This window comes from Aureobasidium pullulans (assembly GCF_000721785.1).
Source record: "Aureobasidium pullulans EXF-150 unplaced genomic scaffold scaffold_9, whole genome shotgun sequence".
Lineage (NCBI taxonomy): Eukaryota > Fungi > Ascomycota > Dothideomycetes > Dothideales > Saccotheciaceae > Aureobasidium > Aureobasidium pullulans.
In genome coordinates, this window is record NW_021941029.1 from 623249 (window position 1) to 649693 (window position 26445).

The 26445-nt window shown below is 50.9% G+C and overlaps 7 protein-coding genes across 7 annotated transcripts; 3 read left to right on the forward strand and 4 right to left on the reverse strand.

Annotated features, from left to right (window-relative positions):
* Positions 1-1673: 1673 nt before the first annotated feature.
* Positions 1674-2655, reverse strand: M438DRAFT_318905 (uncharacterized protein; the record flags this gene model as incomplete). Its single annotated transcript, XM_029902815.1, has 2 exons — positions 1674-1917; positions 2168-2655. 2 exons carry the CDS (start codon positions 2653-2655, stop codon positions 1767-1769), a joined length of 639 nt encoding a protein of 212 aa, XP_029760661.1. The 3' UTR covers positions 1674-1766.
* A 112-nt stretch (positions 2656-2767) lies between these two features.
* M438DRAFT_345597 (cytidine deaminase-like protein) lies at positions 2768-3572 on the reverse strand. The gene has a single exon (XM_029905486.1). It carries the CDS (start codon positions 3548-3550, stop codon positions 3017-3019), a length of 534 nt encoding a protein of 177 aa, XP_029760662.1. The 5' UTR covers positions 3551-3572; the 3' UTR covers positions 2768-3016.
* A 586-nt stretch (positions 3573-4158) lies between these two features.
* On the reverse strand, positions 4159-6177 carry M438DRAFT_273811 (putative serine palmitoyltransferase 2; the record flags this gene model as incomplete). The annotated part of the gene is made up of 1 exon (XM_029900665.1): positions 4159-6177. One exon carries the CDS (start codon positions 6175-6177, stop codon positions 4159-4161), a length of 2019 nt encoding a protein of 672 aa, XP_029760663.1.
* A 1951-nt stretch (positions 6178-8128) lies between these two features.
* M438DRAFT_355400 (uncharacterized protein) lies at positions 8129-9312 on the forward strand (the record flags this gene model as incomplete). Its single annotated transcript, XM_029907031.1, has 3 exons — positions 8129-8169; positions 8224-8725; positions 8776-9312. 3 exons carry the CDS (start codon positions 8129-8131, stop codon positions 9310-9312), a joined length of 1080 nt encoding a protein of 359 aa, XP_029760664.1.
* A 1056-nt stretch (positions 9313-10368) lies between these two features.
* On the reverse strand, positions 10369-13575 carry M438DRAFT_296927 (uncharacterized protein). Its single transcript, XM_029901924.1, has 4 exons — positions 13075-13575; positions 12803-13017; positions 12107-12748; positions 10369-12057 (listed from the first exon to the last, which is right to left on the reverse strand). The coding sequence occupies exons 1-4, from the start codon at positions 13236-13238 to the stop codon at positions 10721-10723; spliced, it is 2358 nt and encodes a 785-aa protein (XP_029760665.1). The 5' UTR covers positions 13239-13575; the 3' UTR covers positions 10369-10720.
* A 4654-nt stretch (positions 13576-18229) lies between these two features.
* Positions 18230-24002, forward strand: M438DRAFT_345601 (uncharacterized protein). Its single transcript, XM_029905487.1, has one exon. The coding sequence runs from the start codon at positions 18662-18664 to the stop codon at positions 23732-23734; it is 5073 nt and encodes a 1690-aa protein (XP_029760666.1). The 5' UTR covers positions 18230-18661; the 3' UTR covers positions 23735-24002.
* A 456-nt stretch (positions 24003-24458) lies between these two features.
* On the forward strand, positions 24459-26425 carry M438DRAFT_296935 (MFS general substrate transporter). Its single transcript, XM_029901925.1, has 4 exons — positions 24459-24998; positions 25052-25371; positions 25422-25818; positions 25876-26425. Exons 1-4 carry the CDS (start codon positions 24590-24592, stop codon positions 26127-26129), a joined length of 1380 nt encoding a protein of 459 aa, XP_029760667.1. The 5' UTR covers positions 24459-24589; the 3' UTR covers positions 26130-26425.
* The last annotated feature ends 20 nt before the right edge of the window (positions 26426-26445 follow it).

A 26445-nucleotide genomic window follows, 5' to 3' on the forward strand; every position in this document is an offset into this window, starting at 1 on the left:
TTCAGGCGGGCAGGTGTCCTAAGCGCTGGAGATTCTCTTGCAAGATTGCTGTTTGTCGCCGCCAAGCTGCGAGTGCAAACCTCCATCACCCACCCACACTCCTTCCCGCACGCAAGTGCATCACATCTGCTACAAACGCACGTCAATACACTTGGTGTTTCATATGCGACTCATTTCGACATTTCGCCCCGAGCCTAGCCCTGGGCAATTCTCCGACCCGAACATGTGGGTTGGTGATACAAGAGCTGACTCGCTCCTAGGACAACCATCATCAAGTCATCTTGGTCGATCCAGATTGCACTTGTCAACGGCAAACAAGTGTCCTGCAATACAGGTTGTGTCGCCAGTGGCATGCGCAAAGCCCTAAGGACAGGGATCATGGGCGCCCGAACTCAAAGAAATCGATTCAAGAGCAGAAAGGAGCTACCGCTATGGAGATTTAGCTGCTGCTCAGTTCAGTCCTTCGTCGACGTCTCTCTCAGCCTCTCATCTCAATGTTGTTTCTTCTTTCTTCGAAGGAAAATGAGGAGCCGAGTGAGAGTGGAGCGCTTGGAGAGGCAAGATTGGCCCGTCTCCTGCATGGAGACCCACCGAGTCCACCGAAACCTTGTTCCTCGATAATATCATAACCCATGTACTTTGCAAGAACTATGAGAACATTAGCTTCTGTCTCTCGGTAAGCACTTACTGTGTATACTATCAGACCCTTGCGAACACACAGAGTGTTGGCATCAGAGGAATGAATCTTACATCAGAGCACGCTGGGTTTCAGTTGTGGTTATGCCTAGAAGATGCCGAAAGCAATGCTACACAAGCATCTCCCCGAAGAAAGATCCAAAAAAACGGCGGTCAATGGAAGTAGTTGGATTGCGCCGACAGAAGTCTCATGCAAGTAGATAACTGTGCTGTAAGCAATCACTTACTGTAGATGAGTCTGATTCTGCAGCATGCATACATACAGCCTTGTGACCGTTCCTCTCTACATACCGGCGCCATGCACCTAACCTCCCCTTTTATGTCATTCAATCTCTTTTCTGCCACTTCTCGACTAGGTGCTCATGTTGGAATTCTCCTGAAATCTGCAAAGGAATATCGATGGAAACGCTACGTGACAAGATTGCCTGCATCTCGATGGCGCGATCAAGAGGTGAGTGCTGCTACGAAATTGAACAATCGGTTATGTGAGATATATGATCGCGCCGACTTCCCAAGGGACCTCAAAAAAAAGAATCGAGCATGCGCCGGCCATAGAATATGAGAGTTTCACCCCTGGCACAATGCAAACCCCATTTGAGAGTTGAGTAATCATACAGGGAATGCACAAGCTGAATAGAAGAAAAGGAACCCCGAGAAGCATGTGATCACATGTGATTCGAAGCGATAAAGCATGCATGTATGCATCCTGGAATTGAACAAGCCCAGACGAGAGACAGCGATGTTCTGGACGCAAAGCCATTATGCACTTTCCCTGCCTCCAAATCCATTACAAGCGGGGCTATCAGAATGCACAGTGACTTCCAGACCAGCAGTGGTGTTCAATAAGACCGCCAGGTCCAGTCGCTCTCCTTGATTCACACATCGAATTATCGTGCAATCCTCATGCCCTAAAACACGAGCTCTGTTTGTAGCAGAGGGACGGAATTGAAGTAAACTCCAGTACGGAGACACAGGCAGGGGGCTGAAACGTTTTTCGATTCCATGGTTGTGATTGTCCCTTCTGTTGACACACACAAGCAGCGTCTGTCATTATCGATGGTTGCTCTTTCCTATTTTCTCGGATTCACATGCCCAAGCTCCTTGCTGCGCTCCCGTATCTCTGCTGCCGACTTGCAGTCTTCGTAGCCTTCTGGCATCGGATCCGGGCTCTTGAAATAGCACCGGACACATTTATAAGCCTCGCCATCATGGCGTTTCCACCTGGAGCACGTGGTATAGTTAGCACTTGCAACATAACGAGCCATACATCGTCTCGGAGCCACGGCAGCCATCGCAGAGCACAGCTTGCCGGTTGGCCTATCATCCTTGACAGCCACACGAGGCTGATAGAACGCAACGTCCAGAGTATGCTGTCAATGTAGTCGTAACGAATTGGCTATGAATCATTGAAGCTGGAGGTCGAGACAGGATTCCAAGGGCTGCCGACTCACGATGTCTTCATCATGCTTACCATAACTTAGCGCCACCATGTCTGGATACCAGACAGCTACTACAAATATGCTCGACCTTCTTGTCGTAAAGAACAGGCGTGTGGCTCTTCCATGGCAAGCACTCACGAGCCCACTGACTTTGCCTCGAAAGTATATCCATTTTGTGGTGGAGCTTGAACCGAGGATTCTCGGCGTACCTTTTCTTCATGCTCTCACGGCTGTCCTTGCGGTATCGCTCAAGACGTTCTTCGGACCAAGACTGCCGCGCTTTTGCTCTTGCTTCACGCTCGATTCGGTTTTTTCTGTTTTTCCACTCCGGATCAGTGCGACGTTTCTGAATACACCATTCACGATATTCACGATATCTTTGCTTCTCTGCTTTGGCTTTCTCCGGGTCAGAAGACCAGCAATTGGCAGAACATGATGAGAAGAAGAGGTGTGAAGTGGCTGGGAGAGAGGATGTTGACGGTTTCCAGAGGCCGGCTGCTTTCCAAAGATGATGTGCCATTGCTGGATAGAGTCCGGGGTTCGGTTCTGAATAGATGACTTCCGATGGCAGAATTGGATGGTGAGATAGATGTGAGTTTGAGCGAAGTCTGGAATTTGATACCAAATGCGTGAGCGCTTTTGACCTCTTGGACCGTGCGTCGACGCTTCAGGGCCACCCTGACACAGCCTCACTTTGATATAATATTGCTTCGGCATCTTTCAACTCGATATTGGCCAGCAAGGCAACTCTGTCGAGTCAACTGTTTGCATAGTAAAGTGAGTGTAGCTAGAGGTATCGAATCATAGGTAAAAGTTTTCTTAGCATATCAGGTGCCGATCGGTCACCAAGATAGCTGTCGAAGGGAGAGTGAGCTGCTCAACTAGTTCTGCCCACCCAATCCCTCCCTAATCGGTTTCCAAAACCTATCACTTTCCTCAATAACCCTCTCCCTCACACCATCCACAGGTCCGTACACCTTCACATCCTTCTGCCCTTTGCCAAAAACTTCTCTACATCCCAAACTCATGGTAAAGTTCTCCTCATTGCCCTCGCCAGTAATTCGCTTCAAAACTTCCTCTTCAACCGCATATACCACTCTACCGATGTTTGCCCAGTAGATGGTACCAGCACACATTGCACACGGCTCCCAAGTAGAGTATAAAGTGCATGTCCAAAGATAGGCGGAAGAATAGTGTTTCGAGGCTAGAAGGGCGAGACTGGATTCGGCATGTTCGATGTGCGAGATGCTGAGGTGAGTCAAGAGGATTTCGTCGTTTGGACCAACGAGGAGGGCAGCAAATGGGCGTTTGGAATGTTCATTGACGCCTGTATTTTGGAGGGCGAGGCAGGCATCGAGGTGGTTGGTTTGCTGGGCCACCGTTGGTGAGGCTGGGCGTGGTGGGAAGACCGTCATGGCTGGACGATTGCGTCGGATGTGATTGGGACTCCTGTTGTTTGTTTCTATCTTCGTCTTGGACTTGCGAAGCAGACTTTAGATGTGTGAATTGGTCGATTTACGGCCGACTGCTCTGATATACGTTGTCAGCGGTCAGTTCCGATAATCACGATCTACTTGCCGGATACGGCTATCTTATCTCGTCACAAAAGGAAAGGAAAAGAAAAGTGGACAGTGGATAAACAAACTATTGAAAGTTTTCAATTGACAGCATGCAGCTGTGGTAGACAAAGCCTAATAGCCTCGGTCATTTTCTGGCGGATAGAATGCCAGTGGTATACTACAAAAACAAGTTCTAGGGATTATAAAATCTTAGAAGCATAGGCAAGCCTCATGAAGAATCAAAAATGGAGCAGGACGCTGATGCAATACTTGAGCGCTGCTGAAGAGGAAGAATCGAAGGAAAGATTTCAAAAACCCAGACAAAATCCCCTGAAGTCCCAGATCATCGGTCATGGCTGTTCCGCAAACACCTTGTTACGCCGGCAGGGATGCAAATTCCCAAAAAGGACCCGAAAGATAAGAAAAGAGGTCAGAACGTTGACCTATGAATGCTCGCACCAGGCTTAGAACAGAGGTGCCTTGACGTCCTGGACACCGCGCTTGATAATGTCTTCAAGCTTCCAGCGAGGTGGTTGGTATGTGGGGGTCTTGCCCTTTGCGAGGTCATCACGGTGCTCCATTTCCTCAACATTCATCAGACCGTCGGGAATGGGATCTCTACCACCAGCGATACCGCTGCTGAACTTCAGCTGTAAGATATCACCGGCTTGGTCGCAAGCTGCGAGCAGACGGTCCAGGTCATCCTTGGTGTGAGCGGCAGAAACACAGAATCTGGCGCGAGAAGAGATGAGTGGTGTGGCAGGGTATCCGACGACGACAACAGCGATCTTGCGCTTGAGCATCTCGTGGGAGAAGGCGGGAATCTTGGCGGGGTTGTACAGAAGCAGAGGAATGATAGGAGAGTCGTCGTGGCCGAAGATGATGAATCCAAGACGCTTGAGTCCCAGACGAAGGTATCTTGAGTTGAAGGCCAATCTTTCAAGACGCTCTTGACCTTGTCCAGGAGCAATGTCGCCGATGATCAAACGAAGAGCGGAAGAGATCTGAACCAGGACCGGGGGAGAGGGAGCCTCGCCGAAGAGAGTACCGGCGTTGGTCACACGAAGCTTATCAATGAGGGCCTTGTCACCTGCAACGTAGCCACCGTTTGCACCGAACGACTTTGTGAAAGTACCCATGAGGATGTCGACTTCAGCAGGGTCGATACCAAAGTAGTCGCAGATACCTCTGCCTTGCATACCGAGAGCACCAATCGAGTGAGCCTCGTCGATGAACAGGTTGAACTTGTACTTTCTCTTGAGAGCGATGATTTCGGGGAGGTTGCACATGGTGCCTTCCATTGAGTAGAGACCCTCAACAGCAACGAGGATCTTCTTCCAGGGACGGTGAGTGCGGGGCTGGCCTTGGGAAATTCTCTCGCGGAGGACACGTTCCAGATCGTTGATGTTGTTGTGCTTGAACATTTCAATGACAGCGCCTGAGAGTCTGGCGCCGAAACGGATGGAAGAGTGGTTCAGCTCGTCGGAGATGATCAGACAGCCCTTGCCAACAAGAGCAGGGAAGGTGGTAGCGTTGGTGCCGAAGCCCATGGAGAAGATCATTGCCGATTCCTTGCCGACGAAGCCAGCGACCAGATTCTCGACCTCGACGTGCAACTCTGAAGTACCAGCATCGCCTCTGGGACTGGCAAAGCTGACACCGTACTTCTTGGTAGCGACCTCGACAGCGTCGGCACACTCTCCTTCAGACTGAGCGAAACCAAGGTAGTTGTAGGAACTCATGTTGAGGGTTTCGGTGGTAGTGCCCGTCATCTTGAAGCTCAGGTTGAAGTCGTCAGACTTGCGGTCGAGCAGAGTGATGAATCTACCGGGCACTCCAGTAATGGGGCGTCTGAAGCAGTCGTTGATGCGCAGCTGCAGTCTACGGATGTAGAAGTTATCGAAATCGCTGTTGAGCGGTGCATATCCGTCTCGTGCCGACAGGTGCTTGTACTGCTCCTGCTTGAAGCGCTTGCCGAAGAAGTCGCGCACATGACCGAAGATGATGAGGACGAGGTAACTGAAGTAGGTTGTCAAGAGGAAGTAGTATGGCGGAGTGTCCTCGATGGGCTCGGGGAATGCTTGTCCATCGTGACGACTCGAGTAGCGGTGCTCCTGCGAGCCAATTGGGCCGAAAGCGGCGTGTGCCTTTGCGATACGACGGGCCTCTTCGGGTGAAGGGGGCTGGAAAAGGGTCATTGGCCTCTCCTCGATCTTGCTCTTCTCGCCGGTAGCGGTGGTGAGGTTGATTGTGGGCAGCGACAGAGTGGCACGGTTGACTTGGGGAGACGGAGGGCGGCGGGTTGCCTGGTTCTGAGGGTTTGGGTGCAGAGAGGCCTTGGGCGACGAGAAGAAGCTGGCAATGCGGTTGTTGGACTTTGTGGCAGGCGATTTGAAGCTTTGGAGAGAGGCCTTTTCGTTCAGGGCATCGATCGAGGGTGAGGGAGAGGTCGCGACAAAGGGATTGATAGTGCGTATCGGCATGGCTCGAGGAAAAGCGTGCTCCTGCACGATTAGGTATTAGAATTAAGTGGAAAGAGGCGTTCCTGCGACCGAGCAAGACGAGCAGACAAAAACGACAACAAGGGCAATTGAGAGATTGAGGAAACGATGAATCGGGGGATTGCTGCTGGCTGATTAAGGGGAACGGTGATGACGGAACGACCTCGAAACCGTGCCAAGCCCATTCGGAACGTGGCGGAGAAGCCACCCTGGAGCCTTTTTTTGCAATTTGTTTTTGCCATCCACGGCTCCCGTCAACAATCGCGACTTGCCCTTGGAATCGCTTTGCCGTGCCATTGCCCTGCCATGTTGCCGCGATGCAGCGGTCATGCAGAATCGATATCGCTCAATCGCATCCTGACGTACCTTTTCTGGTCAGAGCCGCGATACAAGTACGTCTGCGGCTTCGTCGCACACAGTGAATTGTATCGTAAACGGTTGTTTCGCAAAGCCAATCTGGCGCGTCAATCGCGTGCTGGTACCTGGCGATCGAACTTGTCGCAGCGGCGTGTCGTGGGTGTTTATGCGGAAGTGAGTCGGAAAGGCGTTGTACGGAGAGAAACTCAGAGGTTGCGAGGAGCGCCGAGTATCAATGATAGTTAAATGCTCGCGAAAGTGATGGTCAGGGCGTAGCAACCAACAGCTCTTTGATTGAAAAACCTCAGGGGTCATCAGATGTCAACCACCCGGGAGCCGGTACGCATTGTGCCGATCCTAGCGCCGCTCGTGTTCTCTCGCTCTCATTTGCCTCACCCAATCTTGAAAAGAATGCTCCGAACCTGTCAAATCTGCGATTGCTTTTCTTCAGCATGGCTTCTCCATCCTGCAAAATACTACGATCTTCCTGTCTAAACATGTCTTCAATTGCTTCGGCACCAACTCCGAACTATCCATAAATTTATACAAAAACAGAGTGGTCCCGGCAAAGTTGTTGTTGACATGCGCTTTAAATTCTTGCGAGTCTAGCCTGCGTTTCACGGCCTCGGACAAAGTGTCAACAAACCATGCAGCAACCCGCCGCAATCATACCGACGGAACCATCAACGTTGGAGAAAATAATGATTTGGCCATCGCTCTCCGACCCAACAATTGAAAATCGAATTTTTGGTCTTGACCAAACGTTTAGACGCAAAAGCAGCTCAATCCACCAAAAACACATCTAATGGTTCGAAATAACGAGCTTTTAATGGACATCGAAGATCGCATGGAATGCTTCGTACATTTCGACAAATGTTCGCAGCTGGATGTTCGTTGTAAGAGACGGCCAAGGCAGTCAACAGAAGAACAAAGACCTGGTTTCAAGGTGCTACTGGCGTAGAGATTGTAAGACATACTGACATCGGCAAACTCCCAGCCTCCATCCAAGCCGCGATCTTGACAGTAGAAAATGGTACAATGCCGACACATTCGACTAGAGTGGTATGAGAAAGGTCGCCAGGAGACTGTTGTAGAGCCGCGAGTTCGTAAGAGCTCCACGCGGATCGACTTCTACAAACTTCGCTATCACAATGCACATAGGGTTCCTCGGACTGTGTCTTGTCCAACAAGAGCACCTTAGGCCTGGACTCTCAGTGAATGGTTGGCCAAATCAATGGCATTGTGCATCGTGACAGCCATATAAGCAGTGCTCTGCGAGGGGACCAGGCAAGTAGAAACACGAACAAAAGAATCGAAGTGAAGGAGTTTGCGGTGTCTTTGGTCTCAGTAAAGGCAAGCACGTTCTGCGTCGTTTGCTTGCAGCTTCCTATCTGTTTCTTCTTTCCTTCACCACTCCAGCTTCGCGCGGTCGTTCTCGCACTTCCACGTCTTCACCTTCATTCACGTTCATTGACTTTTGTCAACCTCCATCGCCCTCGTCACGTCCATCCAAGAAGCATCTCACTTCGCGACTGTTGGGCGCCACCCCTTTTTCAACCTAACACACCACGTCTGCATGATCTCTGAGATGGGCGATACCACTGCAGCCCTTGTCTGGTGCGCGCATTCACGCAGAAGCTAACGTGATTGGTGCGCTAACGTATAATGTAGGGGCGTCCCAGTCAGAATATCGGATCTTCTCTGTAGCGTCGACGCCTTCCACAAGGCCATCCCCACCATCCAGACTTTGCGCCTATGCAATCAATTTGGCCAAGGCGAGGACGCTCGCATCACAAAACTTCCCAAAGAGCTCATTGCTTTCATTGAGGAAGAGTTGTTGGCTATACACCGCCAGGAGGAAGAAAGTCGCAACGTTGGATGGGCCCAGACATATCGCTGTTTCGAAGGCTCATGTCGTGCGAGTCGACACTCGTTTGAGATGGACCCATCAATCGTTGATGCTGCTTTGGAGGAGCTCTACGAGGAACATCCTGAGTGGCTTCATATGGACGAAGAAACTGTTCATCCCAAGGAATTCGATGAACTTCTGGAAGCAAAGCTCGACGAGAAACGCGACGAGTATTACGAGGACGTTTCTTACGATCTTTGCTTCGACAACATATGTGCATGGCCATCCGATGTAAAGAAACATGTCGCCTCCAAGGGCAACGAGGTATGTGCGACCCTGACTGGATGCAGAGCTTGATACTGACTGCACCCTAGGTGGTGCGCAAGCACTTTGGCCTCGACATCTTCGTTAAGCAAGAAACCCTCGATGAGACTGCCGCGGATTATCTCATGAGCCATGACAAAGCCTTTGCGAAATCCTACAGAGAGTTTCATCAAGCAACAATCTGCTACCTTGTCATTCCTTCGAAGGCTGCACGTTGGAAGGCACGCCTGGATCCTATATTATTAGATTCTGGCGAGATCTTCGGCGAGTCAACAAACTCCATGCTGCTCGACCGCAACTCACTAGATCCTACCGAGGAACATCAACAACGCTTTGCCAGAGCAATGCGACAACTTGCCTTGAAGCCATCAGTGCACCCGTCTCAGCTACAGACAGCTCTGTCTGCAGCTCCCCCCATCAATGCCTCGTCGCCATTGACGCAGACCACAGTTCATAGAATCATCGAGAAGAAGTCTGACGAGGAGGTCAAGAAGAGAGACGCTGCAATGACCAAGCGAATCAGAGATCTGGAACAGAGCCAATGGCCGAAGTTGATGTTCCTCGTCAACCACATCTTTCACGAATGATGACCGTTGAGAGCATACACATGCCGAAGAAGGCCAATCGTTTCTGACATCCTGTCTGAGAGCATTGCTACTTTTCCTTTGTCACATGGCTTTCGATTGTTCGGGTTGTACCCAAATACAGCAACAGTCTGTCAACATAGCTTAGCTCCCGAACCACTCATATTAACAGTTGCTCAACGTATACAAACATGACTTAACCATCCACATGTATGCCGGCACTCGAAGTGATTGATATCTACAATTAGGTTATGCATCTTGATATGTCAGCAGAATAGCCTATGTAATGCCTAATGCTCCTTCGACGCCGCACACGGGTCGTCACTACAGAGACCCGCTCAATTCACCACTATTTGCCGAGCGAGCAATACTACCAAAACAAGTCTATCTCCCGTCTCCACCACAAGGATATTCTCAGCTGATGTAGTGCACGAAAACATCCCAACCGAGTAGATTCCTAGTGAAAGCGTGGTTTTGCCCGACTCTCCTCGAAAACATCGTATATTTTCACAGCCTCCACTTACATCCACCTCGCTAAGGAAGAGAGAAAGACACTACTGCAGACTCCCGTATACATGCACCTTGAGAATGTGCCGTGCCGTGTTTGTGCTGCAATATCGCTCTTTGCCCTTATATCGCCCTTGCATGTGTGCACACTGCATATTGCTCCCGTCTGTCTAGATTACTGTTGTGTGACTGTTGCAATGCAGGACAACTTGGAGATCGCTAGATTTGTGCAAGGGGATCTGAGATTTGTGGTTGTTGTACATGGATATCGACCTGTGCAGGAGATTTGCGCTGGCGATGAGTTGGTATTTCTCCTTCGCTCAACAGTCGGTAGTGAACTGTAGTTGCGCAAAGGCATTCTGATGTTCCATACGACGGCGTTGTCCGCTGAGAGTCCTTTTAGCTCTGTGTTGCCCAACTCAACCCTGATCTCTACTTTGCCTGGGCCGGGCAAGTGAGGTTTCAGTCGATCTCTCCTTGCGGTCAGGCACAGTGTTGTCGAGATGAGAAGAATGGTCCATTGAGAGCAGCTGTTCACAGTAACAAACGGAGGTGGGAAGTTGCAACGAAGCAATTCATATTCGCGAGCATCATCTCATCATAACAATGATGCAAAGAGAAAGAAGCCGTGTAGTACTACAAGAACAGTAATAGCATCTAAGAAAACGGAGAACAGCCCGTTGTACTCTGTAAAAGTAAAAGAGGCAGGGTAGAATAACAGAAACGAAGTCATCAGAGAAAAAGTTTAGGTCAAAAAGAAAGCGCTGCCTCCCAAGAAAGAACAAGAAACGGAAGAAATCGTGTGTCCGGTTAGCGGAGAGATCGATCTATCAAAACGATCCGGACATTGCCAGTCAGAAAAAAGGTAGTCGTGGAAAGAGGAGAAGCTCAAAAAGTAGGGTCATCAAAACGTCTCGCCAACATCGGACCAAGCGGTCTCGCTGCCATCGTCTGAGACACCTATCGCTCGGACTTTGGCCCCAAAGCCTTTGCCAGCACCTCCATAGGCAGAGTCTTCAGGCGAGTCGCGCTTGTTTGTACGTACTTTGGCATAATAAGCCATGCGGGGATCTGGCTCTTCGTCATCTGAGGCATCCGTGTATGTCTCCCAATTCTCGGAGCCAGATACTGCCGAGTTTGACGTCTCGACAGAGGAGGCATTGGAAGTTTGACGAGACATTGCGGCTGGCGGCGGTGCGGCAGGGTACTCGAAGCGTGGTGAGGGTCGCGGTGCAGCTGCCACATAGTGGTGTGTCGCCTGGGAGGCTGGACGGGAGGAAGCGGTGGACTGGAAGGTGCGCACTGAGCGTAACGAGCTGCGGTCACTGTAGGGGTCTTCGGGGCTCATGTGACGGATGATGCTGCCACTGCGTTCAAACGAGATGTCGGCGTTGTTTATGGGACAAGGCGTCTCTGGTGGAGAGAAGAAATCGCGCGACATGGGTCGTGGCGGTGGAGCCATGCGGCTGCGAAGAGTGCTGGTATCAGACTCTGCTCTAGAATGACCCAGTGGACCAGGTGGGGGGCGGCGTGCGCTCGAAGTACCAGACTGGAGCATGCTGCTCAGGGGCTGGCGACCAGGGATCTTGGAAGGACTGCGGAGACTACCCGGACCGACCGAAGCTGCAAACGAGGAGTTAGACGATGAATGTGATAAGGGAGGACCCATGACAGACGAGGCCAATGGATTGCGCGAGGCGGTAGGAGTCTTTGAGCGAGGGGGACCGCGCAGAGTCTGACTCTTGATGGCCGTTGTGGGAGCGGCAGCAGCGGCTGACTTGGGACGAACGGTTGATGGCGGTACAGACGAGGGCGTCTTTGATCGAGGCGGGATGGACGGCGTCTTTGAGCGCACAGAGCCCTGAGAGGACTGTTTCTGTGATGTGGCCTCCAGCTCGTCCAGGTAGCGTTCTCCATGCACGAGGAAGGGACGGCCGTATTCTTCCTCCCAATCTTCGAGGATCTGACGCAAGTCGCTCTCGACCTTGGGCAGCTCTTTTGCAATACGCTTGCGCATCTTCTCTTCACGCAGGAGGCGCGTAGGGTCACGCTTCTCGCCCTTTTGACCACGAAGCATGAGACGAGAGGCATCTTGCGATGAAGCAGCCAAGTCATCGCGATCTTTGACGAGCGAGCGGTGCTTGTCGACCATGGCCAGAGTAGGTGCACGCTGCTCTTTGAGGGTCTCGAGCCTGCCAATCTCGGCCTCGTGAGCTTCGAGTAGAGCATCCGAGTATACATCTGCTCAATCGTTAGTAATTTGAACATGTCGTGCAGCCGTTCAACTCACCTGAGAAGGCTGGCGTAAACTCGAGCATCTCCTCCTCGCAGAAATAGAGTCCATCCCAAAGTTCTTGCAGCTTGAATCGAGCATCTTCAACGAACAGGTGCAAGTTCTGGCGCTTCAGCTCGTTCAGACGAGCCAGCTCATCCTCGAACTCGTTGATGGCGCGCAGCCCGCATCCTCTGTTACTAGCCAGGAAGGGTTTACGGTCGCTTTCTTCGACTCCCAGCTTGTCCCACAAAGTCTCGACAGCCTCCTTCAGCTCTTCCAGTCTGACGGCACGCTCTTGCTTCTCGCCCAGTAGTTTCTCCTTCTTTGCTCTCAGTCGGCTCATGTCGTCTTGATGCAAACCGAGCTGTTCGGGAGCGTTTCGAGCGTGCTTGACGATGGTGCTATCGATCTGAGCCTGTGGCGTGCCCAGTTCTCCCCAGAGCTTGATAATCTCTTCTGCCAGAGTTTGCACCACCACCAGACGCTTGTTATATTCTTCGTAGACGCGGGTGAACGCATTGTCCAGGGAGGTGACATATGAGGGCGAAACGTCGAACGATGGAGGAATCTTAGAGTTGGGCGAAGTGGGAGGGAGCTTGATAGTGACGAATGCCGGTTCGAGGTGGGAGGCATATGATTCGAGGGCTTCGGCAAGTTCTGCGCAGTTTGTCAGCTACTAGGGCGCCGATAGACAGCACTGAAGATACACACTCTTGATCTGCTCGTAGCGCTCGCGATGAATCCTTGAGACAGTGTTGTGCTTGTCTTTGAGAGACACGATACAGTCGCGCAGAGGGAGGGTGATGGATAGATCCGAGTCTTGGTAGTCGCTGTCTCGTTGGGGCTTGTCATCGACCAGGGCAGCTTCCATCTGGCGGATCGACTTGATCAAGCGACGCGCCTCGTCGGTGAGATCATGTTTTTCTCTAGCAGTTCATGTTAGCGCAATCTTTCGTTTTTGCGCGCGCATAGTGATGGCTTACTTTGCGACCAGCTTGAGCTGATTGTGCAGTGTTTCGGAGAGAGCGGCAAACAGCTCAGACTCTCGCGAGTCTCGTTCATGTGTAGGAAGGCCAATCTCGTCAAAGTAGCCGTGCAGCTGGTTGATGATGGTCGTGACTTGCTGTGACAGGTAACCAGTGTCCATGGCGTAGAGGGAAAGAGCTGCCGGCAGCCTGCGGGGAGAAGAGGAAGGACCAAAATGTCAAATGTCGATGTTTAGGGCATGTAACAGCTCCTGCCTGGTAGAACGTGTCTGGCGAGTCGGGGGTTGCGCGCCTCGTTTGCGCTTCACGCCAATGTCGGCAGTCTGGAGTAGCGTCCACTGAGATGCAACTGATCCAACGATGGTTTCCTGATAATCCTCCGAGATGGCTCCAGCTAATCAATTCTGCGTTGCAAAGAAGGTCGATAGAGAAAAGAAGGAAAAACGAGAGTTGCAATAGCCGTCGGCGCCAAACCACTTCTCCAACCTTCTGCTCTTATGAACCGGAGTTCGTCTTTGTTATTTGGTACGCTGCCAAAGCGTTGCCCAGCAACCGATTCGTACCACCGACACCTTACTACCCGACCTTCCAACTTCTGTCCTTGTCCCTCACCGAATCCCACGAATCCTGAAAGTCTCATGCTGTCTGCCGTCCCTTGCTAACGAGAGGCTGAAACTGGGTGACCTGAAGGCTGAATACTACCGTGCTGCACTTGCCCACCTGCGCAGCTGTACCGAGTGCAGATGCACAACGAGCTTGGCCCAGAGAGAGCGCGTGCGATAGCTACACTCTCTGGACAATTGCACCAATCTCGAAAGATTGTCCTGCATTTTGACAGCTGATTTGACAGGCGTTCAGGAGGATGGACTACATCTACCAAATCTCTTCCGCCCCTCAACACGCAACTCTGTAAACTGTGCACTTGCACGGAAAGTGTTGCGCAGTTCGGTGGATATATCACTGCGTATCGGTGCGACGGAGAAGTCGACATGATAAAATTCAGCCCAGTTCCCCTGGACGCAAAAGTGCCGACCACAAGTGATGCTGTTCGCCGAACGTGGTAGAGCCCCCCCTGTATACCGCAGCCACCTGACGTAGGTGTAGATACGTATACTCGCGCTGCAGATGTTTCCATTTCTTCAACAAACTCTAACATGCTGCATTCAATGGAAGCTCGACATCTGCCGAGAGCTTTATTGCGACGAACCCCCTTGAAATAAATATGATGATTGAAAAAAGCCATATGCATTTCAATAGTCATGTCGACCATTTGCAGCCTCGATATACTTATCTGCAGTACGGATAGCCCTCGGGCATTACTTGCTTCGCACTCTGGTCACACAAAGGATCGGTCCAGTGATGTCCTCCATATCGAAAAGTCGTCTGACGGGGCCGCAATACACAGGTCTCCTAGGTATACGTTAAGACCGTTCAGAGCATTCGCGCCTGAGGTATTCCTAACCAGTACCGATGAGTCGACAAAGATCTCTGCTGTTGGATATCTCAGAGGCCAGCAGGCTCTCGACGCCTCGAAACCATATTCTTGGTACCCGATCACATTTCGAATCAGCAACTCGTGATTGAACTCACAGTTTTCGGCCGTACCAAACATGATACTGGAAGTCGCAACATACTCATCGTCCGCTGCAAACTGCAGAGGACAACAGGGGCCTTTTGCTGAAGCTGTTTGGTCCTATCGGCTGGTGTGCCCACCTTTTGCTCTACATATCAACAGCGTTTGCTTGATAGTGTACATCAATCACCATGATCACTTTCGGTCTGATTGCTGTCGGCCGTATGGCTTGTTGAATACAGGATATTTAGAAGTATTAACGCGTTGAGCTCAGCACCCTGGTAATGACCAACGGCATACGATGCATCAACGACCTGAGTGTACCTTGCCGATGGAAAAAGCATAGCCAGCATTCAGCAGCACACCATTCCCCCTGTGCGTCGCGAGATATAAGCTCGAAATACGAGTCTGCATCTTTCGCCGAGCGTGAAAGCGTTACTCGTGTATAGCGTTCTTCCAGTTGCCAAACACAAACGCTGGGGGTGTGGAGACCTCGATGAGGTATCTATCCTTGAAACGATCACCTTTGTGGAAGGTGGAGTCCACTTTGCATGATAGTCGCTAGGCTGCGAAGTCCAATCGACATCATCGCTCCATTTTCCTAACATCAACCACACGCGTCGACGGTGAGCAGTATAGGCCACGCAATACTATGTCTTGGTTGAAACAACTGTCTGCACAGTCTGTTGCTCTTGCTGAGGACGTTAGTGGGTTCTTGGATGATCTTTGTCGGTCTGCATCGAGCAAAGGTTTTTATGGAATATCTGCTTTGATTGGAAGCAAGAAGAGTCTGGAGGCCAGCCTAACGTCTAGTTCCTGTGCTGATGGAAATTGTACGTTATCAATCTTGTTAGCGCTCTCTGGCAGTCCCTGATGATCACCTCCGGTCTATGCTTGACAATCCGACCTCGACACACCAGCATAGAAGTCTCACCAGGACCGAGTCCGGCGACAACGCATAGTACATCCCAAGAACAGAGCAAGGCTCGAGGAGATTTACGCAGGCACAAGACTTTCAGGGAAAGTCTCTGAAAATCACACTGTGCTTTTTGATAGCCATGAACTCGCGCTTTTGCGAGGATGGTGAGTCCGGTCCATGGTTGACGATTCACTGACCTGACTCCATCTCCATATTAGTTGAAACACCCGACTACACACCATTATGTCTTTGTTGAGGTCGTTAGTAGTCCTTCGGATGATCTCGTAAGTTCCTGTGTGTGTATGGTAAGGTTTTTCCAACCCAATTGCATGGATCGGCTTGCAGAGGTCTCTCAAGAACCTCGATGCGAGTGAGCGATGTTTCGTCTTATCAACGGTCGACCTCAACATATACAGTTATCTGATGGATCTACCCAGGATCTACATAGCGCAGCTCAAGATTATCAGTATCTTGGTCCGTGCAAACTGATCCGTTGGTCGTTGCTCTCCATACGTACGTGTGCAATTAAATGTTGTGATTGCTGGGATGCTTAGAGTCATGGACCTTGTATTTTCGCATCCTGGTTGACACACAAGCCATGTGGTTGTCTGTTACTGCAATGCAGCTCCACTATTCAATTCCGATCTGAATGTCCGGAGCAGCGGAGTCTCTGGATCCCTGTCATTGTTCATCTCTCCAGGTTGTGATTGTCGCCTGTCCACTGTCGTCCCGCAAGTTCCACACGTCACACCCCCGGCCGCTCGGTTGACAGTCACAGAATTCGAGAGCACCGAGAGGTCGGTCTTCGCAGCAAACAAGCCAAACGGCACAAAACTAGCGTTGTGCATCCAAGACAATAGAATCCTGCAAGGGATAAATTGCTCTTTGTATTCGATAAATCATATATGCTGTTGTATTGTTTCCCTGCATGCGATACCTCGTGTACCAATTCGCATATCGACGGTCTTGGCTTGGCAGTCGGCCTTGATTATGCACAGGGGACGATCGCAAGATATCTAAAGTCGACTTTCTCGCACGTACGAAATTACAGATCAACACCTTGCTGTTTGGTTGACCGATGGTGAGGGCATCGGCTTTTCACCATTAGCCAACCCCTTTCCATTCTTTCGTCGATGCGCATGTGCTATGACAGCATTTTCACAAGCAGCGAAGAACGCCCCGAAAGAGACTTTGAGACCTTGAGCTGCATGTGTAAAATCAAAGTTATCTGCATTCCAACTACCGTTCTACAGCATGGCGCTGCAGGCTGAGACATTAGAACTCGAGCAACGGCTGTCCCGACATGACGTTGCAGCGGTTTGTCTCTGCCATTCATGGAGAATCAATCAACGGCAATCACATCCACCTACTTTACTATTGTAGATAACACGATACAACCACGAATTAAGCTTGATGTATATTGTGCCAGTGATCTGGGAGTCACCTAGGCCGCATTGGTTTATATTGGGCTATCGAATGCTGATTAGACTCACCTATGTTTCTAAGCCCAGTAAGATGCAGGCAGCAGGAGCAATTCGCTAGTGTGCAAAGCTTTGGGAAGGTGATACCGAGCGCACATAGAGATCTATTCAGCGCAACTCATCGTTGTTCCGAGACCTACGATTAGTAGAGATCTAGCTGTGGCAAGGCAAGATGATATTAGTGACCCGAACAATGTGCAATGAGAGTTCATGCAATGTTCTTCCAGCGGACGAGCTTGAAACCCAATAAATTCCTATCGACAGCGAGATTCCGACTGACACTCGAGGTTGGAGTAATGCAACGATATGCTCGATAAGATAACGCCTTGCGCTTGCTATCAGCATCGACCTTCGGTAATCAAGGTTCTCGCGAAAATTCTACGGCCGTTCGACGCGCGACTCTGCAAGGTCGACTCGCCTTTTCCACCGTTATCACCTCTAGAACCAGGGACTCGAACTTGTCCACCTCAGCTCAGTTCAGCTCAGCCATATCGCAAGCCATAAACTCATAATCACTGCCTCGCGTGTCTCTTGTCAAGTTGAGTAAGTCAAGCAACGCCCATCTCATCTCTGGCCTCCAGCCTCAGCTCAGCTGCTGAGTTGCGTTTCCTAGCATCGTATGCTTATGCACGGTACCTTGCAGACTAGCTCGCGGGCGAAGCCGCACGGACTACGGACTAGCCGCCGAGCGTGAACGAAAAAAGGATCCTCGACCGCGGTTGATCTGAATCGGCGAGAGACGTAAACACTCCGGCGCTTCCATGTTTTGCGATCAGGTTTTCCATTCTGTCATTTCTCTGCCCTCGCCTGTCTGCAGGGATACATAATTTGACTTATCAAGACGATACTGAACACGAAGGTAAATCTCCTGCGCTCCGCCAGCTTGCAGGTCTGAAACTTCATAGCCCTAGAGCATTCCGTGTTATTGACTCCAGGCCATTGATATCAGCTACGGTAGCTCACGTGTAGGGCCACGGGGAAAGTCAATAAGGTTAGCCTCAACTCGTTGAGGCACGGGCATGGCCTCCAGATGCTCAAAACGGCTTCGCCGTGGCCGTCAACCATCCAAGCTCGGCAGGCGTCCGCACACCCGTATATCTGCATTTCAGCAGCTCTTCCAAGCTGCAGGCTCTGCAGCACGCACTAACGAGGGAATGATTTGGTTGCTGCCCAGTTTCCCGATCAATTACCTTTCTTGATGCAAACTTGGACCATTTGATCTGCGGAGCCTCCTAGTCTGCTCGAAACCGGGACCCACGCTCCTTACGCGTTCTAGCACATCGTTCTCCTTTATGCTTGTTTTCCACACATGTACTCCACTAAAGATAGCCATGTCTCAAGCGTCCTTACGGCCTCAGCTGCAGACTCCGATCATGTCAAGCGAGTCAAGGGCGTAAAGTTTGGGTTCACTGTCGAGGAACCGTTGAAGTGGGTGGTGTACCGAGCCAAAGTGTGGCATCATCATGGGAATTGTATCCATCCCCTTATACATATAGGCTGCCCGTACGCCTCTCGTGGCTGGACGTTGTATCTCCTCCCTTCCTTAATTCCTCCCTCATTACTTGGTTGCGTGTTTGAAGTCTCTGTCGTTTTCAATTATTATTATCAATCATGGACAGGACTACCATCGCCAACTACGTCTTTCAGGACAAACCATTAATCACAAGCCATCATGAAGCCGCTCTTTCGAGTTGTTTAGATGCTGCCATCAACAACCCCTTTATCAGCAAGACCAACCTCCTTGCTTCGATACCTCTTTCAGCGGACACAGCTCTTCCTTCATTACGGTTACTCACATCATTGATCAACACCCTGCCTGGTTCCTGGCCAACATTCGATCTCTCGTGTTGTTTCTCGAGACTCTGGAACCTTCTCCCCGAGGACGTCAAATCTGGTAGGGATACACAACACAACAGCCTGCTAGATGGCTTATCACAGCAAATGAAGAACACATACACGGATGTCTGCTCCCTACTTCCCGAATCAGATACCCCGGCAATCTACGGTGCCTCTTCTTCGAACCCTCTGAACCACAAGAAGTTGCACAACTTCGTGAAAAACTTTAGTCTTCCAATTCAGCAGACCGCCGGAACCAGATCAACCGTTGCCTTGGCCCTCCCGAACGGACCTGTGCTCGGATTAGCTCTCTTGGCCACTTCCACCTACTACACAGCAGCACCAGTAACAGTGGCTTCAGGACCGGAGCAGTTCCAAAGCGATGTCATGCAAGCAGGAGCCAGCGTAGTCCTAGTCACAAAACCGGATGTTCAGAGACTAGGCCTACAAGATGCTTGGGTCCATGAGGCTGGTATCCAAGTCATTTTGGTTGAATCCAAAGAAGACTCTACCTTCAACATGACATTTAGCAATGGCTCGCCTCTGGTCGTCAACTCGAAAGCTTCGCCCAACGGATCTGATGACATTGCACTTGTACTATTCACATCAGGCACTTCCGGCAAGAAGAAGGTCGTCCCTTATACTGTTCACACCATCATATCTGGTGTAGCCTTCGTCATCGAGTCCTGGGGATTGACCAAAGACGATATTTGCATCAACATGATGCCCCTCTTCCACGTCGGTGGTATTGTCAGAAATCTATTCGCTCCCATCATGGCCGGTGGCTCTACAATTTGCTGTCCAGCATTCGATGCCAACCTCTTCTGGGATGTCGTGGAAGACCTTCAACCAACCTGGTACTACGCATCACCCTCAATGCACTCGGTGATCCTGGAAGAAGGCCGCAACCGTCCATCAGCGCTTGAGAACAGCAAGATGCGTTTGATCTGTAACGCAGCTGGTGGTCTGTTGCCATCACTTGCAATCACGCTAAGGGATACCTTCAAGTGCATTGTTCTCCCCAGCTATGGTATGACCGAATGTATGCCCATCTCAAGTCCACCTCTTAATTACCAACTCGACCGATCTGGAACTTCTGGAATCACTGTCGGACCGGATATGGCTATCCTGGATGGAAACGACAGCAGATTACCCATCCACACTGTGGGTCGCATCGCTGTGAGAGGCGCACCGGTTTTCGGCGGATATCTCAAGGAGAACGACGTACTGGACACTTCATGCTTTACTGCCGATGGCTGGTTCGACACTGGTGACATGGGCTATCTGGATGCTGATGGCTACCTATACGTGACTGGTAGAAGCAAGGAAGTCATCAACAGAGGCGGTGAACTGATCTCGCCGTTCGAGATCGAAGAAGCCATTGTCACTGCTGCCAAGCGTGAGGGCAACCCTCTGTTTGGTCGTGTGTCCGCCGCTTTGGCTTTCTCTATGCCGCACGATGTACTTCAGGAAGTCCCTGGTGTAGTCTTGGTCACTCCCCTTGGTGCTTGCCGCGCAGATATCAAGACTGTGCAGGAGGCCTTGAAGGACTCTTTGAGCCAGGTCAAATGGCCCAACTACATCGTCTACATGGACGACCTACCCAAAAACAACAACAAGGTCCTCCGCATCAAGCTTGCCGAGCGTCTTGGCCTGGGCGAGATTACTGACGACACACCTCTGGCGGACCGCCACTTTGAGGCCGCATGTCCCCCACCCAACACTCCTCTCAGTACCCGTATTGGTGGTTCAATCTGCTCGTTCGACGCAGCCTACGTGTCTCGCAAGCTTTCATCCGTTTTCGGTACCGAATTCGATATTGCTGTTAGAAAGGCGTCTCACGATGGATACCCTGAGGCTTTCTTTGCCCCTCGCAAAAACTCAACCGTCACACCGGTCATGTCGAGCTACCCTAGCTTCGACTCTCTTCTCCGCACCCAGCTCGATGGATACCTAATTCCCAGCAAATTGCATTGCCTTGACGTCCCTCTGCCTAGAGACAGAGAGGGATCGCTTGACAATGCTCAGCTAGAGACCTTGATCGAAGACGGCCCTGATGAGATTGCTAGTGACATGAGCGCCACCGAGGTCAAGATTGCCGAAGTCTTCGTCCGCATCCTATCTTGCGCTGCTTCCGAGCTCACTCCCGATTCGGACTTTTTCGCTTTGGGTGGTGACAGTCTGCGTGCTGGACGTCTCCTGTCCGAACTCCGCAAAGAGTTCAAGGTCCGCTTGCCCATCGATTTGCTCTTCGTGCACAGCAAGATCAGCGCATTGGCCAAGAACATCGATGAGATGCGTGGTCCTACCGATGAGAAGCATACCACCATCGAGATCGAGCAGGCTCCTGTCAATGTTGGCTGCGAGAAGACATACAGCTCCACCAACCCCATTGTCCTTCTGATTCAGCTCTTCCCCATTGGCTTGCTCTATCCCATGAAGCGTGCACTGACTTGGACCTGTTTCATGTACATGCTCAGTGCCACTCGTGACTGGATCACTTCCACAAGACTTATCGGCCGTCTCTTCAACCTGATCCTCGCACTCGGTATCGCCAAAGCCATCACCATGGTTGTCTGCCCTATTCTTGCCATCTTCCTCAAGTGGATGATTGTTGGCAAGTACAAGGAAGGCATGTATCCCATGTGGGGTCCCTACCACACGCGCTGGTGGGTCACCGACAAGATTATTACAATCCTCGGCAAGGGTATCTTTGGTCAGTCAGAGATCAGCACCATCTGGTATTACCGTCTCATGGGAGCAAAGATTGGCAAAGGTGTCAAGATCCACAAGCGCACTACCATTCGCGAGTTCGATCTCGTCACTCTCGAGGACGGAGCGAACTTGGACCAATGTATCTGCAGAGGCTTCGGTGCCGAGCAGAACACCAGTATGTTCCTTGGCCACGTTCGTGTGGGCAAAACAGCCAGCGTTGGTCTCGCCTCGATTGTCGCTCCTGGAACTTCTGTACCTGACAATGCTTGCATTGGCCCCAACTCCTCGAGCTGGGAGAGCGAAGATGCCAGCGAGGAGTTCCGTGACCTGTCTTCCAGCAAGATTCCTGGTGCTCACCCCATCCTCTCCTTCTTGTTCATCACTCCCATCTCTCTTTTGGTCGCTCTTTGCAAGAGCGGTCCCTGGATTGGTGGTCTCGTTGGTCTCGTCCTGACCCAGCCCAAGCCCACTGCAGACAAGGTTCAGTCGATCATTTTGTGGTTTGCCGTTCCTCATCGTATCGGGTGGCACTTTGCCGCAAAGATCTTCGGTGCTGGTGCAGCTCCTCTCACGTGGTTCTTTGCCGTTTGGGTCATCAAGAAGGTTTTGGATATGAGCATCGGTAAACTCACCCCCGGACCAGCCCAGTCTAGATCCCAAGCCCAACGTTTCCGTATGGCCGTGCTCAAAGCTATCGCACCACCAGCCGCATTCCACAAGGTCACTGAGCTCTTTGGTGGACATTACGAGGCGACGTCAGTCCTGTATCGCGCCATGGGTGCCAAGGTCGGTCAACGCGTGTACTGGCCGGGTACAGGACCTTCATTCCAGGACTTCGACCTCCTCGACATTGGCAGTGACATTGTCTTCGGTTCTCGCTCTCATCTCGTGACATCTGATGGCACTGGTAGTGATTATGTTCGCGTCCAGGATGGCGCCATGATCTCGGACCGTGTCGTGTTGTTGCCTGGTGTCACCGTTGGTAAGAAGAGTGTCCTTGGTAGCGGTGCTTTGACCCGCAGAAACAAGTACTACGAACAGGAGAGTGTTTGGGTTGGAAGCAAAGCTGGTGAGGCCATCTGTCTCAGTGGCAACAAGCGACCTACCACCTCGGATACTGGCAACGTTCAGCATGGCATGCCCAGCTTGAACAGCACCACCAACTCCAGCAGCGTGACTCTTAGCGAAAAGGAAAAGGCCGATAATGACAAGGCAATCCAGGAAGGTGTGTTGAGCAGCAGTTCGTCGATGACAATGGTCGAGAAGGACATTGCAGCCAAGTCTTCGTCGCCCTTCGGTCGTGCCTTCTACGAGGGCCAAGCTCCCTACCACGTGTTCGGACCCTGGACCATCTTCCTCTACTCGACCTTCACAACCATCTTTGTCGCCTTCTACTGGAACATTTCGTCGATTGGCGCTCTGCAACTTGTCGCCAAGCTCATCAAGACTTCGGACCCTGTCCACCAGCCCGACACTCCCTTCCGCCCCGTACTCATCTTCGCTCTCTTCGCCGCCTTCATTGCCGTCTTGCACACATTCCAAGCACTTCTTGCTCTTACCATTGTCGTCGCCGCAAAATGGATTCTTCTTGGTAGACGCCAGGTCGGCAACTATGACTGGGACAAGAGCAGCTACTGCCAGCGCTGGCAACTCTTCCTTACAATCGAGAAATTGCGTCGCGTCTGCTACGGCGGAAGCGGTGTCATCGGCCTGCTCACCGGCACCCACTATGCAGTCATGTACTTCCGCGCTCTGGGTGCCACCATCGGCAAGGACTGCTCTCTTTTCTCCGGCGGTCTTCCTTCGCTCATGTTCACCGAGCCCGACCTTCTCACCCTTGGTGACCGTGTCGCCGTCGATGATGCATCCCTTGTCTCTCACATCAACTCTCGTGGTGTCTTCAACCTGAACCCTCTGGTCGTCGGTGATCGCAGTGTCCTAAGAAGTGGCGCTAGACTGTTGTCTGGTGCCAACATGGGCCAGGACACTATGCTTCTTGAGCACACTCTGGTCATGGCTGGTGACATCGTCGATGATGGAACCACATATCAGGGATGGCCCGGTGAGGTCTATGAGGGTAGAGACCGTGCCCCTCTTCGCAATGGCCCAGTCACCGTCATCGCCGAGGCTTAACCATCATTCTCCCTCTCTCTTTACGTTTTTCCTACTTTCTCAAAGTTCATTGCTTTTGCCATCCATTGGCTTTTTATACCCTCTACGCACAAGTCGTCTTTCGTTATCATTTTCTCAGGCATTTCATAATCGCTTTTTGTCCCTGTTGATACAACTCTTGTCACGTTTCATCTGTTAGCCAGCTTTTATGGATTGCTTTTTAAGCGTCAGGTGTTTATATATAGATCGGCTGTCACATAGAATTATATCATGAAATATTCTTACCACACTCGTGTCTTCCGCAACAAGTGAAGTTCTTTACTTGTATCAGATGTGTCCTAGAAAGAAGCCGAATATTTGCAATCGGCTCGGCGTAATTGAGCCGCACGCCGAGCTGATTGTCGGCGTCTGCCTTCCTTCGTGGGAAACCAACCTTTGTCCCGAGCTTCTCAAACGTGCACATAAAGCACCAGAGTACCGAATACCACCGCCATCGCCTTGCATGAAGCGCGACAAGCAAAAGTCTTGATGAGCTAATTCGCTATCCATATCTATGTATGCCTGATGCTCCACTCTTTGGACGGGCTGCGGCAAGATGAAGCCGGTTCGGACTTCCTCTCGGCGAAGAAGTGCGAAGTCGCTGGCTTGGTAAAACATCGTTTCTCTTCGGTATCTTGAACATCTTACCGCAGAGAACCATTGAGACTCGTCTCCATGTTGACGTAAATCATATCTCTGACTCTTAAGTATACTTATCAATCTTTTCGAAGAAAGCACACTCTTTTTACCTTGACATACAATTTTCGGCCTCTGCTTCTTTACCACTATTTTGATGAGAGAGGATCTTCAACTGTATTTCTTAACAACTGAATCAGTATGGGGCATACAACTACAGCGCCGCCTATAGCCAAAGAAACCTCTAAGAAGGGAACGGACTTGCCTAGCTGGCACAAATATGTCATTCTCTTTACCGTCAGCTTCATGTGTCTGGCTGCCACATTCTCGAGCACATGTCTATATCCAGCAACCCCAGAGATAGCCGCCGAGTTCGGCACTACAGCAGAGCACATCAATGTTACCAACGCCGGAGTATTACTAGCCATGGGATCATCAAGTCTGTTATGGGCACCGATTGCTAGGACATTAGGAAGACGGACAGCCTACAATGCTGCTATCGCAGTACTGTTCTTATGCTCAATAGGCACGGCGTTGTCGATAAACATGGCTATGTTTACGGCTATGAGAGTTCTTGCTGGATTTCAAGGAACATACAATATGGTTGCTGGTACGTATCACTACGTTCTCGCATGAGGTTTGGGTTACTGAGGTCGTCTATAGGCCAAACCATCATCGCCGACATCTTCGACCAAAAAAGAAGAGGTACAGCCGTCGGCTTCTTCATGGTTGGTTCCGTGCTGGGACCTGCCATTGGCCCTCTTGTTGGAGGAATTATTGTCACCTTCGCGTCTTGGAGAATCATCTTCTGGGTACAGACAGGCATGGTCGGCTTAGGATTGGTTCTATCCTTGCTCTTCGTCCCTTCCATCGCACAACCACACCAAATCACCGAGAAGCCTAGTTTGAAACTCTGGGGCAAGTCGCAGGTCGAGATGCTCAAAGTGTTTACTCTTCTTATCTATCCTAATGTCTTCTTTGCGGTATGATTGTCTCTCTTAAGATGTCTGAACCCATGACTGACGAGGCTCAGGATCTTGCATGTGGATTACTTGCTTGGACCCAGTACTCCCTACTAGCAGCGCCACGCCACTTAGTCAACCCACGCTTCAATCTGACATCTCCGCTCGTCTCCGGTCTCTTCTACATCGCTCCAGGCGCCGGCTTCCTCCTCGGGTCCATCGCTGGCGGTCGTTTTTCCGATATGACCATGGCCAAAAAGATAATGCAACGAGGAGGCAAACGTGTCCCACAAGATAGACTCAACAGCGGTCTCATCGCCTTCTTCCTCATCATCCCTGCTTCCCAGCTCATCTACGGCTGGTGTTTACAATATGATGTCGGGGGCTTAGCTTTGGCCATCGTGGCGGCCTTTTTCACCGGTGCGGGATTGATGGCGGCGTTTAGCTCGTTGAATACTTATTGTGCTGGTAAGTCATCGCTCCCGCTCTTCCATTTTCAACACATTGCTAACTGTTTCGCAACAGAGGCGATACCCGAACAACGTACAGCAGTCATCGCATCCAAATACTTTATCCAATACATCTTCGGCGCTTCAGGAAATGCAGCTATCGTACCATTGATCGATTCAATAGGTATCGGACTTGCCGCTACAATAGGCGTTATCTTGGCCATCAGTGGTGGAATCTTGGTGTGGACGTTGGCGAAATATGGCGGTGAGATGCAGGCTTTTATTGATGGGAAGTTGGGCCATCAGGTAGAAACTGATGATGAAAAGTAAAGCAAGGGACGACTGAGCGAGAATATGAATATGCCACCGATCTGTTTATACGCAGTCCATGAGTCACTTGGCCATTGAAATGGCTGTCGGAAGACAAGATGTATTTGACAGACCGCGTCCGTGTTCACTGAAAGTGGCACCCCTGCGTCTTCTCTCTGGCCGACCTCACTAGAATAAAACTTATTCTGCATCTCGATGGTTGGAAGGCTCCTTGGCAAAATGAGATACCGCCACTCTACTTGACCCGAGCCCTGCTCAAGAATCTCAGACGCCGAACAGTTACCGGATTAGCTATGAAAATGCAAAGATGTTTTTG

Coding starts and splice junctions, on each gene's coding strand:
- M438DRAFT_345597 (XM_029905486.1), bottom strand. CDS start 3,550: ATGACGGTCTTCCCACCACGCCCAGCCTCACCAACGGTGGCCCAGCAA.
- M438DRAFT_296927 (XM_029901924.1), bottom strand. CDS start 13,238: ATGGACACTGGTTACCTGTCACAGCAAGTCACGACCATCATCAACCAG. Junction 13,018..13,074: donor CAGCTCAAGCTGGTCGCAAA/GTAAGCCATCAC, acceptor ATGAACTGCTAG/AGAAAAACATGATCTCACCG. Junction 12,058..12,106: donor GTTTACGCCAGCCTTCTCAG/GTGAGTTGAACG, acceptor ACGATTGAGCAG/ATGTATACTCGGATGCTCTA.
- M438DRAFT_345601 (XM_029905487.1), top strand. CDS start 18,662: ATGGACAGGACTACCATCGCCAACTACGTCTTTCAGGACAAACCATTA.
- M438DRAFT_296935 (XM_029901925.1), top strand. CDS start 24,590: ATGGGGCATACAACTACAGCGCCGCCTATAGCCAAAGAAACCTCTAAG. Junction 24,999..25,051: donor AACATACAATATGGTTGCTG/GTACGTATCACT, acceptor GGTCGTCTATAG/GCCAAACCATCATCGCCGAC. Junction 25,372..25,421: donor ATCCTAATGTCTTCTTTGCG/GTATGATTGTCT, acceptor GACGAGGCTCAG/GATCTTGCATGTGGATTACT.